The following is a 16,543-nucleotide window of genomic DNA, read 5'->3' as shown; positions in this document are numbered from 1 at the left end:
TGGACATGGAGACCTACTTCTGGGAAGTTAACTCAACTTCCATAAGTTACACCACCAACCGCTGCGTCTCTCATCACACCAATGGTGAATACTAGGTATTAGGCTAGGAAGGATGGACCCAAGCTGGAAATCTCAATCCATTATCCCCTCTTAAAGCCAAGTTCCCCCACAATTATAAAGTCCTTTTTATTAGTCAAAATCACAATCACCTTGATTAAAAGGATGGAATATCCCACCCTCAGCAGAAAAACAATACAGTGATAGAAAACCTCCCCAGCCCTCCCACACCCCAATTAAAAACTAGAAAAGATGTCTGCCCTCTTGGCCTGCGATTCCATGGTAGTATGACTCCTCCAGGGCACTGCCATGGAATGGACCAACCCCCACAGCACCCTCCACTTCACCTTGGGGAAAGGAGGGGTACTGATGGTCATGGACATTAAGATAAGTTCCAGTGGTACCAGTTCCCAAACATGCACTCCCTTCCTTTTCCCCAGGGCCTGGGACCAAAGGGGAAACAGGATAGAAATGACCACGGTCAGCAGATTCAGGAGCAGAAACACCGCCTACAGAGGTTAAGGAGGCTCCCAGCACACCTCCTCCCTCTCCCCACTTTAAAAAAAAAAGGCATTTTTTGGGGTCTTTATCATACCAAAAAATGGTTCCTTTCAGACCTGAGAAAAAGACCAAGATGTCCAGTCTGGGCAGGAGATACTGAACTCATCAACCCCTGAGCCTCCAGTAACTTCCTCTCCAGGGCCATGGCTAAACTAGGTCCCTTTTCTTGACAACCTGCACTGTCCAGAACTGGAGATGGAGAAATACAGGACGAGGAGATCGGGAGGGCACTCCAGGCCCAGGGGTCCCCCCCATGTTCCCTCAGTCCTCGGGTGGGATGCGCAGGGCAGAGTACACCATCACCCGACTGTCCTCCTGCCGGCGGCCTGCAGAGGGGAAGCGGGGTGAGTCATGGGCAGGGTGAGGGCAGAGCACTGACACATGGGGAGACCTGGACAACAAGGGGGTCCCCAGGTGGTGGGGAGAGATGCAGATTCAAACCCACCAGTCCCTGACGGGCTGCACCCAGGCTGCTCCTGAGAAAGCTTAGAGACTACAGGTCACAAATGGACAACGCCAAACCCGGAAGGAAGCGGGACACATCAGCGAGGAGACGGAGGATGAGGGCAATGGACCCGGGCTGGGGCTGGGTTCAGTCATGGGCAGTGGACAGGCAGATGGGATCTGTCGGGCGATCAGTCCAGGTAGTCAGTCCTTACACGAGAGGCTGCGCTGGATACTTCGGAGGGAGCCTCCAGCTGTGACGAACGCCCAGAGCCCCATGGAAACGGTGACTGCATAGATGGGCAACAGGCTGGCCTCATACCAGGGGTTCAGGAATGTCTGAGAATGAGGACAGAAAAGATGTTAGATTCTCCCCACATCTAACTGCACCATTCACTCTGGGCCTTTGACCCAACTTCCCCCAGACATCCTATTTAAACTCCTCTGTTTCCCTTTAAAGCACCAGTGTCTTAGAGCTAAGACAGCTTTTGATTTCAGAGTCCCTCAAGGTCTCAGCATTTCCTATTGCCCTCAGGCCTCTTGTGAAAACTGACTACACAATTCAAATCTATCCCAGAGCAGGTGACCTAACTGAAGCTGTGGCTTCAGAGCTCAGGAAACTACCTTCCTGCCTCCACCCAAGGTAAGCTAAGACTACTTACTCCATGAGAACACATACCCCATCCCACTCACCATCCATTAAATGCTTTCTCCCTGACTCAGGCCCCTATCTCCAACTCACCAGTCCTGATGTCAGAAGGTGACTCCCAACTACCAGGCCCAAAGCCCAGTACCGTCTCCTCTCACAGGCATCAAAGAACACAACTCCCCAAAAGGTATGGAGCAGGATAATGGCTGCTGTCAGAAAGGCTGCAGGGAGGGAGATGGGGAGGAGGTACATCCCTGATCGTCTCCCAGCCTCCTGAGATGGTGAGCCAGAGGAGTCTCCCAGGGAAGGTCAGTAAGTCAGATCGGGGCCAGGGAAGGATAGGGCATAAAGGCAAGGTTGGAAGTGAGTCTTACCTGAAGTCAGGAAGTAATAGGGTGAGTCTCCATGGATCCCAACCACACCTGGCCCAAGTGCATCAGCCAAAATATTGATAACAGAGAAGACACCACTGATGATACCGAAGGACAGACCAGAAACTGGGGGGAGGGAGGGTCTCATCAACGACCACGATCACCGCAGCCTCATCACCAGTACCTACTCCCCATGCCCAGGAAAAATTCTACCATACCTACTCTCCCTCCAGACCGCCTCTCCTTGGAAGTCAAGTATGAAGAAAAACACTTAGCACATGTGGATGTTTAGATTACCCAGAAAGGGAGGAAGGGGTGTCCAACTCCCTCCTCTGATCCCGCTCCCTTGGCTCACCATAGGCCATCTGTCGGATGGAGATGGGTGATCTTCCGTCCTCACTTAGTGATGCTAAGCCCTCATCTGCCTTTCTGGGAAATAAAAGGAAGGGCAGGGATGTTCCTTTCCGTTTAATACCCTCCCTTTAAAGCCCCTTATTCCAACCACCATCCAAGGGCTGGCCCACTTCCCACAACACACACCACTGTCCCCCACAACACACACCATTGTCCCTTCTCCCTTCCAGACCACCCCTTGTCCTTACTTAAGGAGCTTGTAGTAGGCAAAACGGAACACTTCCTGTAGAAGGACAGAGACAGCAGCACCAAAAATCAGGAGGCCATACTGGAGCCGTGCATCTGATCGGTCTGTCACATGGACCAAGATGAACCAGACCACAGAGGCCAAGAGCAGGGAGACCAGCCAGAAAAAGGCTCTGAGAAAACACAACGGCAATGAGAGAGGCAAAGATAGGAGCAGCTGGAAAAATCAGGGAGGGAACCAGACAAGGATGGAATGTATGAAAAGTGGAAGTTAGACTTCCGGATGGTAAGGGAAACAGGGACCAGACAGGTTAAGTGTCTCCAACAGACTCATCTGTAGGAATCTGAAAGCAGCAGAAGGGGTAGAAATCTGGTTAGAGTCTTCAGTGAGATGAGAATGTGGTCATTAACAGAGGGAGAAAGTATCCACTCCAGAATCCTTGGCTGGCCGAGGTCAGCACAACCCCCTCATTAATCTTGGCCTTGGGCCTTTTCTGACGTTGCCGGGAGGACTACAGGAAGAATCTGTGAAATCCCTGGAAGGCGGAAGCCGATTGCGGGAAATTCTCCTAGACTGCGATTTGACCCTGTCCAGCCTTTTCCGACTTCTGCCCCCCAACTCAGGCTCCCAAGCCTGCTCCAGTGCCTCCGGCCCTTTCTGCACCTTTTTCTCTGTGTTTGGCCCCTTCTCCACCACTCGACACTCACCCCGCCACCAGAATGATAACCCGAAGCGGGTCTCCAGCTACAGTGATCAGGAAAAGGGCGAAGGCTGGGCCGAACGCGATGAAGGTGCATCCGAAAAACACAGCAGCCCCCATGACTGGGCAGCTGGGGTAGGGAGAGAACCACGGCCAAGGGAGGCGAATGGGAGCAGCACACCGAGAGGGAGTCCGCGTGGGGAGGCGACGCAACCCCAGGAGGGGCGCGGTGCAATGTCACCCCCGGACCCCGGGGAAGGGGAAGGGGGGGTGCCGAAACCCCGGACGAAGGTCCACCCGACCTCGTCTACGGAAGCCGAAGAGGGAACAACCCCCGGTCGCTGCCCCATGGCCACCTCCCATCTAATCCCCACCCCCGGAAGGCCAATGAATACTTGGTGGGGCGGAACTGCAGAGGTGGGGTCGTGGCAGCATAGCCTTCTGGGAGTTGTAGTTTGTCATCCTCGGCGTTCTCCATTTGGTGCTGGGAGTGGCTTCAGAAGAGTAGGCTGGGGGACTGGGTCCAATCAGAACAAGGATTCCTGGGTTTGCTTGCGCCTTAGCTAGGGTTTCCTTTCTTCATTCCGTAGAGAAGGGTGATAACCACCCTACCTATTACTAGAGAAGTTTTGTCGGGAAAGATCCTGTTTGAATCTAGAGACAAATAAAAAAGAGCACAGGATAGGGGTTGTGGGAAGATAGGGACGGACATTGTTCTTAACTTGAATTAAAGGAAATGACCTAGAGAAGCACCCTGAGAGACCAGGGATCAAAGTTAGGCTTAAAAAAGTTGGAACTCTTTGGGCAGCCTGGTATAGGAATTATGTCTTAAATGAAGCCTCCACTTGTATTCTGTAATTACAAAATGAAAGAAGCAAGAGAAATATTAGGAAATGTTTAGAAGGAATCCTGGAGTCACAAAGCAATTAGAGCAATGGGACTGAGGGGAAATGACAACCGCCTCGCACACGCACCCTCCCCCACCCTCCCCACACCCGCCTCCGCCCCACGCCGAGCTTCTTGGTTCCTTTGATGTCATACTTCCTTTATTTATAGTCTGGAAAATAAACTTAAGTGGTGTCTTTTCCTCAGGCTGGGGAGAGGGATTTCATATTAGCACGAATCATCATTTGTATGAGGACTGGTTTGTCCTTAGGAGGCTGCTGAACAAAGGAACCCTATGATGGGATCCGATCATTTTGATTATATTTGAGAAAATCGTTTTTGAGGGTATATACAAAGCAATAACAAACTACAGAAAAGACTGCCAGGCTTCCTGGAAGTGATTTATGATGTAATACTTGTGTGCCACTCATGTGGGAGTCTTAACACATCCCCCCCAGTTAAAGTCGGGGGGGAGGGGAGGGAATGGAGAAAAAGGGTTTTGCAAAAAGTCACTAGGAGGGTAATGGTGGGGGGAAGTCACTAGGCACAACGTTTCCCAAGGTTAAGAGGAGCGTCTTGGCCAGTGTTCAAGATTCCATGTGTGTCCTACTTCTAAGTTCAACAGGCTGAGACTGGATAAGACCACTCTTCTCTGTGAGCTGTTACCAGCTGTAGGGGACAGTCTGTAAACCTATCTTGTGCATGATGAGTCCACAGACACTTGCACAGTATTCAAGGACGCATTTTAGATGCTCAGCAAGTATATGCTAAGTATGTGGAACTTATGGGGCTTTTCTTTTGTCTTAATAGCTATTTCTATGTGTGTGGGAAGGGTTATGTCATGTATCTGTGCAACATGTATGTGCTAGGTGCTCTTGGAGGCCAGATGAGCACATGAGACCCCTCAAAACTAGGGAAACAGATGATTGTGATCCACCATGTGGTGCAAGGAATCAAACCTAGGTCCCCTGGAAGAGTAGCAGTGCTCTTAACCACCAAGCCATCTGTCCAGCCCCTGGTTTTGGGTTTTCAAGATAGGGTTTCTCTGTATAGCTCTGGCTGTCCTAGAATTCACTTTGTAGACCAGGTTGGCCTTGAACTCAGAGATCTACCTGCCTCTGCTTCCTGAGTGCTGGAATTAAAGGCTTGTGCCACCAATGCCTGGTTGGCATATGTTGGGGGTTGTGGAGGGAGGGATGTTTAAAGATACTTAATTTTCTTGTATTTGCTTTACAAAGTTGGAAGTTCACAACTTTATGCCAAAATATAAGGAGAATAGTCATTTATTTAGTAGTCATATGTCATCTGATTTCTTCTAACCTATATTTTTGTTGTTTTGGTGTGTGTGTGTGTGTGTGTGTGTGTGTGTGTGTGTGTGTGTGGTTTGTTGGCCTGTTTGCTTTTAGGATTTTGGAGACAGGGTCTCTCTATGTAGCCCTGGCTATCCTGGAACTCACTATGTAGATAGAGCAGGCTAGCCTTAAACTCATAGAGATCCTCCTGCCTCTGCTTCCCAAATGCAGGGAATAAAGGGCCGAGACACCACACCTGAAAGTGTTTTGTGTTTCAGTCATCACGTCCGTGAGGTCTCAATCACCTAACAGACTAAACCTAGCTCATTATGCCCAGTAAATATGTTCTCGCTTCTGAGCTGAACTGAATAAAGACAGGAAATACAGAAGCAGACAGAATGTTAAGAAACTGTGTCTGAAAGTGGGAAACAGGCATAGCACCCAACAAAGGAAAAAGAGTTTCTGCTTCCTCTTTTCTTCCATCCTGCCTGTATCCAAGAAGTTGTGGGGAAAAGGAGAGGTCAACACAAAGTGTAGAGAAAATAACTGGCCTTGGCTGTTGTATGCTAAAGGGTGCAGTAAAACAACTGCCAACTCGACTTCTCCATTGTTTGGTTAAGGTTTTATCAAGAGACAGAGAACAGCCAGAGGCATCTGGAAGAGTTCAGAGCAGAGAGAGAAAGAAATAGACTGAGCATAGCCAGCGGACTGGACACGGCCAGGGCTACCTGTGAGAGAGGGAAGAAGAGAAGGAGCAGAGAGAGAATAGAAGCAGCCAAGAACAGTGAGTACAGCTGTTACAGGAAGGATGCACAGCTGTGGGGTGGGGGCAGGGGAGCTGGACGGAGGAGTTCTGAATAGATAGAGTTCTGGATAGATGAGCTGCCTTTTGAAGGGTTCGAATTGGAGTTTCCTTTGGACCTGAGAGTAGTGAGATTTTCTTTTTCTCTGTGTAGACCTGACTGTCCTGGAATTCATGCTGTAGACCAGGCTGGCCTCCAACTCACATGCCTCTGCCTTCTGAGAGTGTCGAGATTTTTATCTGCAGCAATGCAGAAGGAAATTTGGGAGTCGAACAATGGTTCATAAACATTGCTCCCATCCTCCAGACAAGACAAGCAGAAAAAAGGCACTATTTATTTACAGTCTAAAAAAAAGTCCTCACCCTTCCTCTCACCATTCCCACAGTGATAAAAAGGATCGTGTTTCCCTCAGAGTACAGAGCAACCCAGCATGGCAATGGTAACTTAAGGCCTGCAAGAGGGAAGGTGAACTTTTGGGAGAATTGAGAGAGGAAGGATAGGAGGGGAGAGGGTAAACTTTGGTCCCAGCAGTGGGAGTCCTGAGTGGCCCTAATCCAGGGCTAGGAGCTCTCCAGGAATAACAAGTTAGCATCCATGAAAGGGGGGGTGGGGGAGACGACGACTCTCAGTCCAGCAGCTATGTTAAGATATACTGAAGAGTAGGCGGAGAATTCTGTCCCCTGGGAGAAGAATCACTCCAGTGCCCTCCCAACTTCGCAGCAGCAGGGGAGGCGGGGTAAGTGTGGTGGGAAACAGAGCAATTTCCTCTTTCACAGTGATAGTGCAAAATCCAGAATGGATGTCCTCTTTATAGCCCTCCTTGTTGCACCACTTATCCTGGGTAAGTCTCCTTCTGATCCTGGGTTTTTGTACCAGGTCTTTTGCTATAAATGGGATGAGAGGACTGATACACAGAGAGGGACATTGAGCTTTTCAGCAGGGAGCGGTACTGCTTTTCTTAGCTGTTGGAGTCCAGGGTTGGGGGCAGAGCAGGGATTTGGAAGGTGGAGCCAGGGAACCACAGGCAAAAGCAAAGTCAAAGAAGAGACAGGTCGGTGGGGGATGGAGACCTAAAGAGAGTTCCTTCAGCAATGCTGAACTCGGATTTCTGTTCCTGTCACTACAAAACTAAGCAGAGGACTGAGGAGCAGTAAAGGAGAGAAGTGGGCACTTGGAAGTCGAGGGAGTGAGATTAGTGAGTGATGCCAGAGGATCTCCTTCCCACAAAGTACAAGAAAACAAACCAACCTTCTATTATCAAAGACATAGGTGTGAGAGGCAAGCTAGATGGCGCATGCCCAGCTCTTGGGACATAGAGGGGAAAGGGTCAAAAATTCAAGGCCATCCTTGACTATGTAGTGAGTTCCTGACTAGTCCTAGATAAATAATACACCCTCGGCTGGGTGTGGTGTCCCATGCCTTTAATCTCAGCACTCTGGAGGCAGAGACAGGCAAAGAGCTTTGAGTTTGGGACCATCCTGGTCTACAAAGCAAGTTCCAGGACAGCCAGGGCTACACAAGAGAAACCCTGCCTCAAAAATAAGTAAATAAATAAATAACAAATAAATACCCCCTGTACCAAAAAACAAAACGAAGCTTGGTGTGGTGGCTCACTCCTTTAATCCCAGCACTCCTGAGGCAGAAACAGAAAGGTCTCTGTGAGTTTTAGGCTAGTTTGGTTTATATAATGACTTCTAGGTTAGTTAGGGATGCACAGCAAACAATGTCTTTTAAAACAAACAAACAAACAAACAAACAAACAAACACCCCGTAAGTATAGGTTGGCTTAGGACAGTAGAAAACTGGCTGCCTTCAGGGACAGGGTCCCAAGAGTAGCTTGGCTCCTTCCCGTCTTTGTTCTCTAGTCTGCCAGGTGTGTCACTGTTTCCCTTTCCTTTAAATCCTGTGTCCTTAGTTTGGACTTGGAGGGATGTGTTTAGCAGAAGGCCTAGAATTCTGGAATCAGTAGTCGAAGCCACACAGTGTTAGTTTTGGAAGGGAAGAGAAGCTATGATGGGTCACTTGGTCCAGCTGACTTATTGTTAAGGTGATATGGGGCCAGCTGTGGTGCTGCACACCTTTAATCCCAGCATTTGGCAGGCAGAGGCAGAAGCAAGCAGATCTCTGTGAGTTGGAGGCCAGCCTGATCTACACAGTGAGTTTCAGGACAGCCAGGGCTACATAGAGAGGCCCTGTCTCAAAGCAGGGCAGGGTGGGGCTGGGGGGGGTGGTTGCATGAAGTGGACTTATGAAAAATTCTGCTTAGTTAGCAATGGAGCTGGAACTAAACCCAAATCTAAAACATTGAGTGTTAGTCTTTTGTAAGAAAAATTTGGGAGCATATAGAATCTATATGGCTTTTCTAAATTTTTGTCTCTCTCTTCCGCTTTTAAAGGCTTTATGTATATCTCGCTTGGGGCTTAGAGGATGTGAAAGAATCTGTTTTCTGTCCTGGGAGTTCTGCGCTGAAAACTGAGTACTGGCCTCACTGCAGCTAGGAGCCAGGAGACTTAGGCCAACTTAGATGTACAGAGGCAGGGAGACCCCTGGAGAGGAAGCAGAGAAAAGGAAGCTGGGAGATCTGGGATCAACAACATGTGCACTGTTGCTAAGGAGTTCCAGATGCTTCTGACTTTAACTCTTGTCCCTTGCAGGACAGGAATATGAGGATGAAGAACAGCTGGAAGAGGGTGATTACTATCAAGTGGCATATTATTATTACACAATGACCCCTAATTATGGTGCGTATGTGAAAGGTTCTGACTCTTAGTGGAGTAGAAAGATTTGGGGACTACTTAGTTCAAGATTGTCCTTCATTTTGCAAAAGAACAACAGGGCCAGTCAAAATTTTAGCTGTTAACAAAACTTTCAAGACGCCGGGCGGTGGTGGCGCACGCCTTTAATCCCAGCACTTGGGAGGCAGAGACAGGCGGATTTCTGAGTTCGAGGCCAGCCTGGTCTACAGAGTGAGTTCCAGGACAGCCAGGACTAAACAGAGAAACCCTGTCTCAAAAAAAACAAAAAAAAACAAAAAAAAAAAAAAAACTTTCAAGACTCTTGGTATTATTTCTTAGGCTCATGATTTAAAAAAAAAAAAGTAAGAATTTTATGTGTATGAATATTTTGCCTGCACGTATGTCTGTGCACCATATGTATACCTGGTGCCTACACAGGTCAAAAGAGGGCATTGGATCCCCTGGAACTGGAGTTGCAGATGGTTGTGAGCTAACAGGTGGGTCCGAGAACTGAACCCACGGCCTCTGAAAAGCAGCCAGTGCTCCTAACGCCTGAGCCACTCATCTTTTCAGCCCCTTAAATTCATCATATTTTTATGTTTTGGAAAATGGTTGGGACAATTTGAAATTTTTCCAATCTGTAAATTATTGTCTATATTAGATTGACAATATAAATTCATACATACTCACAAACAGTTAAAAAAAAAGATTTACTTTTCAGTATTACTTTAAGTTATGAGTATGTGGTGAGGTATGTCCTTGTAAATGAAGGTGCTGTGGAGACCCAGTGGAGCTGGAGTTATGAGGGGCTGAGAGCGGCTCAGTGTGGAATCTGGAAACTTAACTGTGGTCCTCTGAAAGACCAGTCCATGTTCATAACTGCTCAGCCATCTCTCTGGCTTGAATTCACAAAAATTTTAACACTAGAGCTAACAAGAAGCAGGTTGTACCAGCACATTCTACACTTTGGCTTGGGCAGAGCATCCTGAGCGTGAAGCTTCTTCTCCTTTCATTCGTTTCTCTCTTTTCTCTTCTCCAGATGACTTTAGTGTAAACTTCACAGTTGATTACTCCGCATTTGAGTCAGAGGATAGGTTGGTGAGTGACTTCTCTACCTGAGAGGGACAAGACAAGTAACATTAAAACAGAAACTGGGAAGTGCTGAAATGTGAGGCTGGGTGTGACAGTCCAGTGCTATAATCCCAGTCCTTGGGAAGCAGAGGCAGGAGGATTGCCATGGGTACAAGGGCAACTTGATCTACATAGAAAGTTTGAGTCCAGCCATGACTATGTAGTAAGAGTGTCTCAAGGGAAAAGGTGGGGGGAGGGGGGAGAGAAGAAGAAAGAAAAGACAATCTGATAGATAGAAACTAGGATGAGGGTCCCAAATAGACCTTTAACTATAGCCAGGAGAAGGAAGCCAGAACCTAGTAAGTTTACTAATACACAGAGGAAGGGCAGTCAAGGGACTTGATGAATGGAATCCATACATACTCAAACTGTGCTAGTACCAGGCCCAGACAATCCCTGAGCTTCAGTTTTGGTCATGTGGGGCTGGGGGGTTGATTAGGAGGCCTGCTTATAGAAAAAGATAAAAAAAAAAAAAAAAAAAAAAAAAAAAAAAAAAAAACCAACCCTCTAACTAGACCATCTGTGGAGATATTGGATGGAAGAAATGATGATAACTGTTTTCCAATCCTATTGAGGGCAGAACAGGTTGAATAAGGAGGTAACGACAACAGAAGCAGTAGAAACTACAGCTTCCTCATACAGTCTTCATACAGAACCTGTGGACCATCAGAATCCTGTAACCACGAAACCAGTGACCACAGAACCAGTGAGTTAAATGGGGATGGAGGAGGAGGGAGATATGGCATCTCTTACCCAGACAGATCCCAGGGCTAGTGACCTGCAGTAACAGAGCTCAGGTTTTGAAGGAGGGGAGAACTGTATCATTAATACTGCCATGTAGGTATTCTAGTTTGGTTTTCTTTTGCTGTAATAAAACATTGACAAAACCAACTTGGGGAGGAAAGGGTTTATTTCATCTTACATGGTCACACTTCATCCTTGGGAGAAGTCAGGGCAGAAGCTCGAGGCAGGAGCTGAAGCATAGACTTGGGAGGACACTGCTTACTGGCTTGCTCTGCTTGCCTTCTTATATCACTTGCCCACAGTGGGCTGGGCAAGCCCGTATCAACCATTAATCAAGAACATTCTCCCAAAGACATTCCCACAATGATAGAGACAATTCTCCAATTGAGGCTCCAGTTTCCCAACTGTGTCTGTGTGTGTCTGTGTGTGTATGTGTGTATATGTTGAGGCCAGAGGACAAACTTTAGGAACTCAGTTTGTCAGACTTGAGTGGTGTGTTCACCTGGTGAGTTGTTTTGCCAATCCAGATTTTGTTTTAGATATAACTTGAGACTAATGCAGCTTTTGCTTGTTTGGTGTTCTGTAAGGAGAAGTGAACTTAGAATCGCTACTGTTAAGGTAAGAGTGAAAACTGCTCAAGGAAGAGCCCCAGAACAAATAGCTAGTTTTGGTGTCTAGGGTGTGACAGGAGAGTCTACAGAGGGGAACAGTATAAAATCATTTTTTAAAATGTGCAAGGGTCTGCATAATTATGTTTTCACCATGTGGGGTTGGGGAACAGGAGGCTTCCTTGTAGGAGAGGATGAGGAGGAGAAAAAAAAACCTGAATAGGCCACCTGTGGAGATGTGGGATGGAAGCAGGACCAACCAGAAAGACGTAACAAGGCCTTATTAAAAAAAAAAAAAAAAAAAAAAAAAAAAAAAAAAAAAAAATTGGCTGGTCATAGTGGCAAATGCCTCTAGAGGCAGAGGCAGGTAAATGTCTGTGGGTTCACAGCCAGATTGGTCTACACAGCAAATCCTAGGACAGCCAGCCTACACAGGCCTCATATTAGAAAACTTTTTTGAGCAGTAAGATGGCTGCTCAAGTAAAGGCGCTTGCTGACAAGTCTGAGGATCTGGATCATGTTAGATCCCTGAGACCGGATTGGTAGAAGGACAGAAGAGACTCCAAGAGTTATCCTTTGACCTCCACACTTGTAACATCCTGTGCCCTCTCACCTAAATGAGTAAATATAAAATAAATTACACAAGGCCTTTCATATTTGCATAGTAACATTATATACATCAAGTTAGGGATAAGCCTACAGATAGTCTGAAATGTCAGACTGGACTTGGGGTTATAAGCAATAAGGGGCCTAGTAAGTCCTCCAGCAGGGTGAAGACAATGATGTCAACATTTAGGAAACTCTTTGTCTGACTAAATGGAAGGTGCAGAATGGAACTGTGTATACTGTCTCAGGAACACCTGCTAAAGGACTGGGCGAGGGAGTGCTGGTGCAAACTGAGAAGAGAAAAATAAAGTTAGAAGAACATGCCTTCTCTTCAGTGATAAACAAGAAGAGTTAAAATAACCTATAATCATGTTTGGAGAGGACCAGTGAGATGGCTGAGATGGCAAAGACATCTGCCAGCAAGACAATCAGGGTTCAATCCCTAGGACCCATTCCTCCAAGTTATCCCCTGACCTCTATACATGTGTTCATGCACGCACACACACACACAAGAAACAGAAATAAAATCTAATAAACACGTTTGGGAAAATGTTTGACCAAAATGGTAACTTTGTTGGAGGCTAGAGTGGTTTAGGGGAAAGTGATAAACTGGACAGTCCTGTGTATGTGTTCTGAGGCAGCTGAACTAGACCAGGAGTCAAGACCTAAGGGCAAAGTTGCATTGTGAAAGTAGAAAGGTCAATGACTAAGTCATCGGAGGCAGATAAATCAACCAAGGAAATGGAAGAGGCAGGCAGACAGCCAAATTTGAGTTATAGGGACTAGAAGAGAAAGCTTAATATAATCAATCAAAAGTTACTGAAAGTCCAAAGAGAAGGAGACATGGATGCCCCCAAGAATGTAGTTTGAGTTGTTAAGAGAAAGTTAAATTTGTGGAATAAGTGAGTACGGAGTGTAAGTTGGGTGAGGTGTCCACAACTCCAAAGGCAGAGGCAGTTGATCTCCAATTACAGGCCAGCCTGGACTCTAAGGAAAAAAAAGAAAAAAGAAAAAGAAAAAAATTATCAAGAGTATGGAAGGCCCCATGAAGTGGTACACTCAGCTTTGATTCCAGCACTAGGGAGGCAGAGACAGGTGGATCTCTGAGTTTCAGCCCAGCTTGGTCTACAGAGCAAGTTCCAGGATGGCCAGGGCTATTAGGCTATTGCAGAAAAACTCTGTCTCAAAACAAAACAAAGCAAAAACAACAACAAAAAACCATGACTTTATACTTTATAAAGGGCAAAAGAACCAAAGAGCAGCATACATGACGTTGAACACAAATGGAGGATCCAGTAAGATTGGCAAGCAGAAGCCTGGCAGTAAATATCCTACACACGTTTGTCAATGTGTGGTAGGGTCTCTATAGATGGTAAGCCCAGGAATTAAGTCTCATTTATATCCCCCCACCCCCAAAAGCACCTAGGATAGTGACTAGTACAAAGTCATGAACACAAAGGGGAAAAAAAAAAAAAAAAAAAAAACAATGTTATTGAGAGTTGTGGCCTCCCAAGTAGGAAGAATTCTTATTGTGATAGGGAGGCAGGCAGAATCTCCTTTGAGAAAAGAGGTAAAGAAGAAAGGGATTATTGTAAAGAGGTGACTGTCTTCCTGGAGAGGGGATGGGAATTGCTAGAAGGGTGACAATGACCTATTTGTATATGTGTGTGTGGGGGGGTGTTTTAGCAGAGTCCTGATCAGAATGATGCCATGTCCACTCTCCAGAATCCTGTGTCCTGTCTTCTGTTATGGACCCTCCTTCAAGGATGGGTGCATTTTATATAGAAGGTAAGAGGTCAGCCACTGACCTTGGTGGGGTGCTGTAAAGTAATTCTTACCAGTTATCTTAGGCTTGGATTTCCAACCTGGACATCAGTTCTCATACAATTAAAGAAGGAAGCAGGATCACCTTTAGAAATATCTAATTATCTGATCTCGAAAAATTTAAAAGATGTTGAAGCAAAGACTTTTGGGATGTCATTTTTTTTTTTTAATTCAGACCTGAGAAGTATTTCAAGACCTCCTAGGAGAGAGGCAGGCTGAATGGAGAAGCCTTTTCCAAACTCCCAGTAAGCCTGGAAAATCATCTGGTTCCATTCTGGCCATGTTTGAAGTTATAGCAGGTGCCGAGGTCAAAATGGGTGTGTCCTATAGCTCAGTAGAGCCAAGAGGCAAAGTTCAGCAGGAGGAGGAAGGAGGCACAGAAGGGGCAGGTCTTTCTCAACAAATAGGATGGAGAATCCATCTTGGAACCTGAAGTCTGTAGCGTTTGCATAGAGATGGGAGCAAAGAGACTTCCTTGGCTTCCTTCTCTTGTTTTTTCAATTTATTATTTTTAATTATGTGTGTGTGTGTATGTGTTCATATGAGTATGAGTGCACAGGCTAGAGGTATCAGAGTTCCTGGAAGGGGAGTTACAGGGGTCTGTGAGCCACCTGACATGAATGCTGGGACTGGAACGTAGGTCCTCTGTAAAAGTGATATGTTCTCTTAAACACTGAGCCAGCCATCCTGACCCCGTTTTTATCCCCCTTCCCCAGGTGAGAGAAGGCTGCTATGACTCTTCGGACTAGAATTTTTTGGCAAGAATTTGTATGAGAAATAAAAAATTAGTTTTGCCTACTTCTTACTGGGAGTCTGTTCTGAAGTTAATACTGATATGTACACCAAGATTTAGGGGCATGAAGGGCACATTAGAAAGAGAATTACAAGCCAGGGAAGCAGAGGTAGGCAGATCTCTGAGTTCGAGGGCCAGCTTGGTCTACAAAAGTGGGTTCCAGTGCAGCCAGAGCTACACAGAGAAGCCCTGTCTTGAAAGAAGAAGAAGAGGAAGAGGAAGAGGAAGAGGAAAAAGAAGAGGAGGAGGAGGAGGAGGAGGAGGAGGAGGAGGAGGAGAGAAATTAGCTATCAATCAATTAGAATGAATTATATCCTATAAAGAAAGAGAGAGAAGAAGAAGAAGAAGAAGAAGAAGAAGAAGAAGAAGAAGAAGAAGAAGAAGAAGAAGAAGAAGAAAGAAGGAAAGAAGGAAAGAAAGAAAGAAAAAGAAAGAATGAGTTTGGGTTAGAATAGAGAATATTCACAGATAACAGGTTCATTCTGAGCCTGTAATTCTAACTCTATTTTTTGTTTCTGAATTTTCTGAGGGTCCCATGTGGCTCAGGTTGATCTTGACCTGATCTCCTTGGATTCAACCCCTAAGATTACAGAAGGCATGAACCACCACACCTAGATTACTTATATTTTGTTTGATATTTTCTTGAAATTGTGTTTGGGGAAACAGTGCTGAGGTTTAATTTAGAAATCCTTTTCCTTTTACTAAAATAATCACATTGTTAAATATAAGTTTAAAAAAAGCATTCGAGCATATTTAAAATAACCACAGGTTCTCCAAACCATGACTTATATCCCTGTCCAACTTTTTAAAGTTAGACTATGCGTAAAACCAAAAAACCAAAACAAAAACCTGAAAAACCTCTGTTCTCTCGACCCTAATCAGAACTAGAGTGCCCCCTTGCGATTCCTCTGCTGACTTTAGCCTACAGTATCCTACTCTCTAAACTCTGGACTTGCTCTTTTCCTTTCTCAACGTTTTTCCAGTCTTCTCAAAGGAACAAATAAACAAGCCAGATAAAGCCATAACCTTGAGGATCAAAAATCGACTCTACTCTGTTCCCTGTACTGAGAATCAGAGAATTCTGAGTGAAGGGTCCGAAGGGCCCGGGGCAGAAAAGTCAGGGACAAGTTCGGCTATGACCTCTAGAGTCTTGGCGGGCTGGCATCCAGACTGGTAACGTGCGTGGCAAGTTACGTAAGAACCGGCTGGAGAAGCCGCGCGGCGGGAGCCCGGGAGAGGACGCGGTGTTCCAGCGCAGTCCCCACCCTCCTCGCCCAGCAGGGCAGGAGGCACCCAACTTGGTGGCTAGGAGGGGAGGATGAAAGAGTGGGGAGTCACGAGGGCGAGCCGCCGACAAGGGAACGGATGCCCGGCGTCACACGTCCGTTGTCACACACGTTGCGGACTCGAGTTGCTGACGGCTCCCACGTGCTGCGCCCGTGCGCGGAGGCGCTCAGAGGGGCCCACGACCCGAAGCGCCACCTCCGTCGTTGAGCCCCTCTCTGCACACTCCAGCCGGCGTGTCTCCCGTTCAGTGCCGTCCTATTTAAGGCCATGAGCTCCACCCTTTTCCGCCCCTTCCTTCATTTTCACTTTTTTTCCATCCTCCTTTTTATCACCCGAGGAGCCGCATGTACGGGCGGAGCACGGGCTGCTTCTCTTCCAGCCAATCACCACTTGGCTGCTTCTCTATTGGCCGAGCCCCCGCGTGCCGCAGCAAATGGGCTGTGAGTGTCTGT

General features: G+C 46.7%; 2 protein-coding genes across 6 annotated transcripts; one reads left to right on the top strand and one right to left on the bottom strand.

The window, feature by feature from the left end:
- Positions 1 to 161: 161 nt before the first annotated feature.
- Aph1a (aph-1A gamma-secretase subunit) lies at positions 162 to 3,707 on the bottom strand. Its single transcript, XM_034499785.2, has 7 exons — positions 3,391 to 3,707; positions 2,685 to 2,855; positions 2,438 to 2,511; positions 2,086 to 2,208; positions 1,805 to 1,932; positions 1,278 to 1,401; positions 162 to 944 (listed from the first exon to the last, which is right to left on the bottom strand). Exons 1-7 carry the CDS (start codon positions 3,501 to 3,503, stop codon positions 880 to 882), a joined length of 798 nt encoding a protein of 265 aa, XP_034355676.1. The 5' UTR covers positions 3,504 to 3,707; the 3' UTR covers positions 162 to 879.
- A 3,076-nt stretch (positions 3,708 to 6,783) lies between these two features.
- C4H1orf54 (chromosome 4 C1orf54 homolog) lies at positions 6,784 to 14,816 on the top strand. 5 transcript variants are annotated; one of them, XR_013109961.1, is made up of 8 exons: positions 6,784 to 6,802; positions 7,140 to 7,204; positions 9,018 to 9,104; positions 10,138 to 10,196; positions 10,810 to 10,935; positions 13,429 to 13,559; positions 13,874 to 13,975; positions 14,728 to 14,816. XR_013109961.1 is itself a non-coding variant. In XM_076932943.1 (7 exons), exons 2-6 carry the CDS (start codon positions 7,159 to 7,161, stop codon positions 13,970 to 13,972), a joined length of 414 nt encoding a protein of 137 aa, XP_076789058.1. In that variant the 5' UTR covers positions 6,784 to 6,802; positions 7,140 to 7,158; the 3' UTR covers positions 13,973 to 13,975; positions 14,187 to 14,816. The 5 variants fall into 5 exon arrangements, 4 of the variants coding, with proteins under 4 accessions (XP_076789058.1, XP_034355373.1, XP_076789057.1 ...); XM_076932943.1 differs by lacking the exon at positions 13,429 to 13,559 and having other exon boundaries at positions 13,877 to 13,975; positions 14,187 to 14,816; XM_034499482.2 differs by lacking the exon at positions 13,429 to 13,559.
- The last annotated feature ends 1,727 nt before the right edge of the window (positions 14,817 to 16,543 follow it).

Source organism: Arvicanthis niloticus, chromosome 4, assembly GCF_011762505.2.
Source record: "Arvicanthis niloticus isolate mArvNil1 chromosome 4, mArvNil1.pat.X, whole genome shotgun sequence".
Lineage (NCBI taxonomy): Eukaryota > Metazoa > Chordata > Mammalia > Rodentia > Muridae > Arvicanthis > Arvicanthis niloticus.
This window is presented reverse-complemented; position numbering and strand designations above follow the sequence as displayed.

Bases quoted from the DNA above. Each gene is read 5' to 3' on its own strand.
- Aph1a (XM_034499785.2), bottom strand. From the start codon at position 3,503: ATGGGGGCTGCTGTGTTTTTCGGATGCACCTTCATCGCGTTCGGCCCA. The intron at 2,856-3,390 runs GTGAGTGTCGAG...GTGTTTTCTCAG, and splicing joins GTTATCATTCTGGTGGCGGG to AGCCTTTTTCTGGCTGGTCT. The intron at 2,512-2,684 runs GTAAGGACAAGG...TTTATTTCCCAG, and splicing joins GCCTACTACAAGCTCCTTAA to AAAGGCAGATGAGGGCTTAG.
- C4H1orf54 (XM_034499482.2), top strand. From the start codon at position 7,159: ATGGATGTCCTCTTTATAGCCCTCCTTGTTGCACCACTTATCCTGG. The intron at 7,205-9,017 runs GTAAGTCTCCTT...TGTCCCTTGCAG, and splicing joins TGTTGCACCACTTATCCTGG to GACAGGAATATGAGGATGAA. The intron at 10,936-13,873 runs GTGAGTTAAATG...GGGGTGTTTTAG, and splicing joins AACCAGTGACCACAGAACCA to CAGAGTCCTGATCAGAATGA.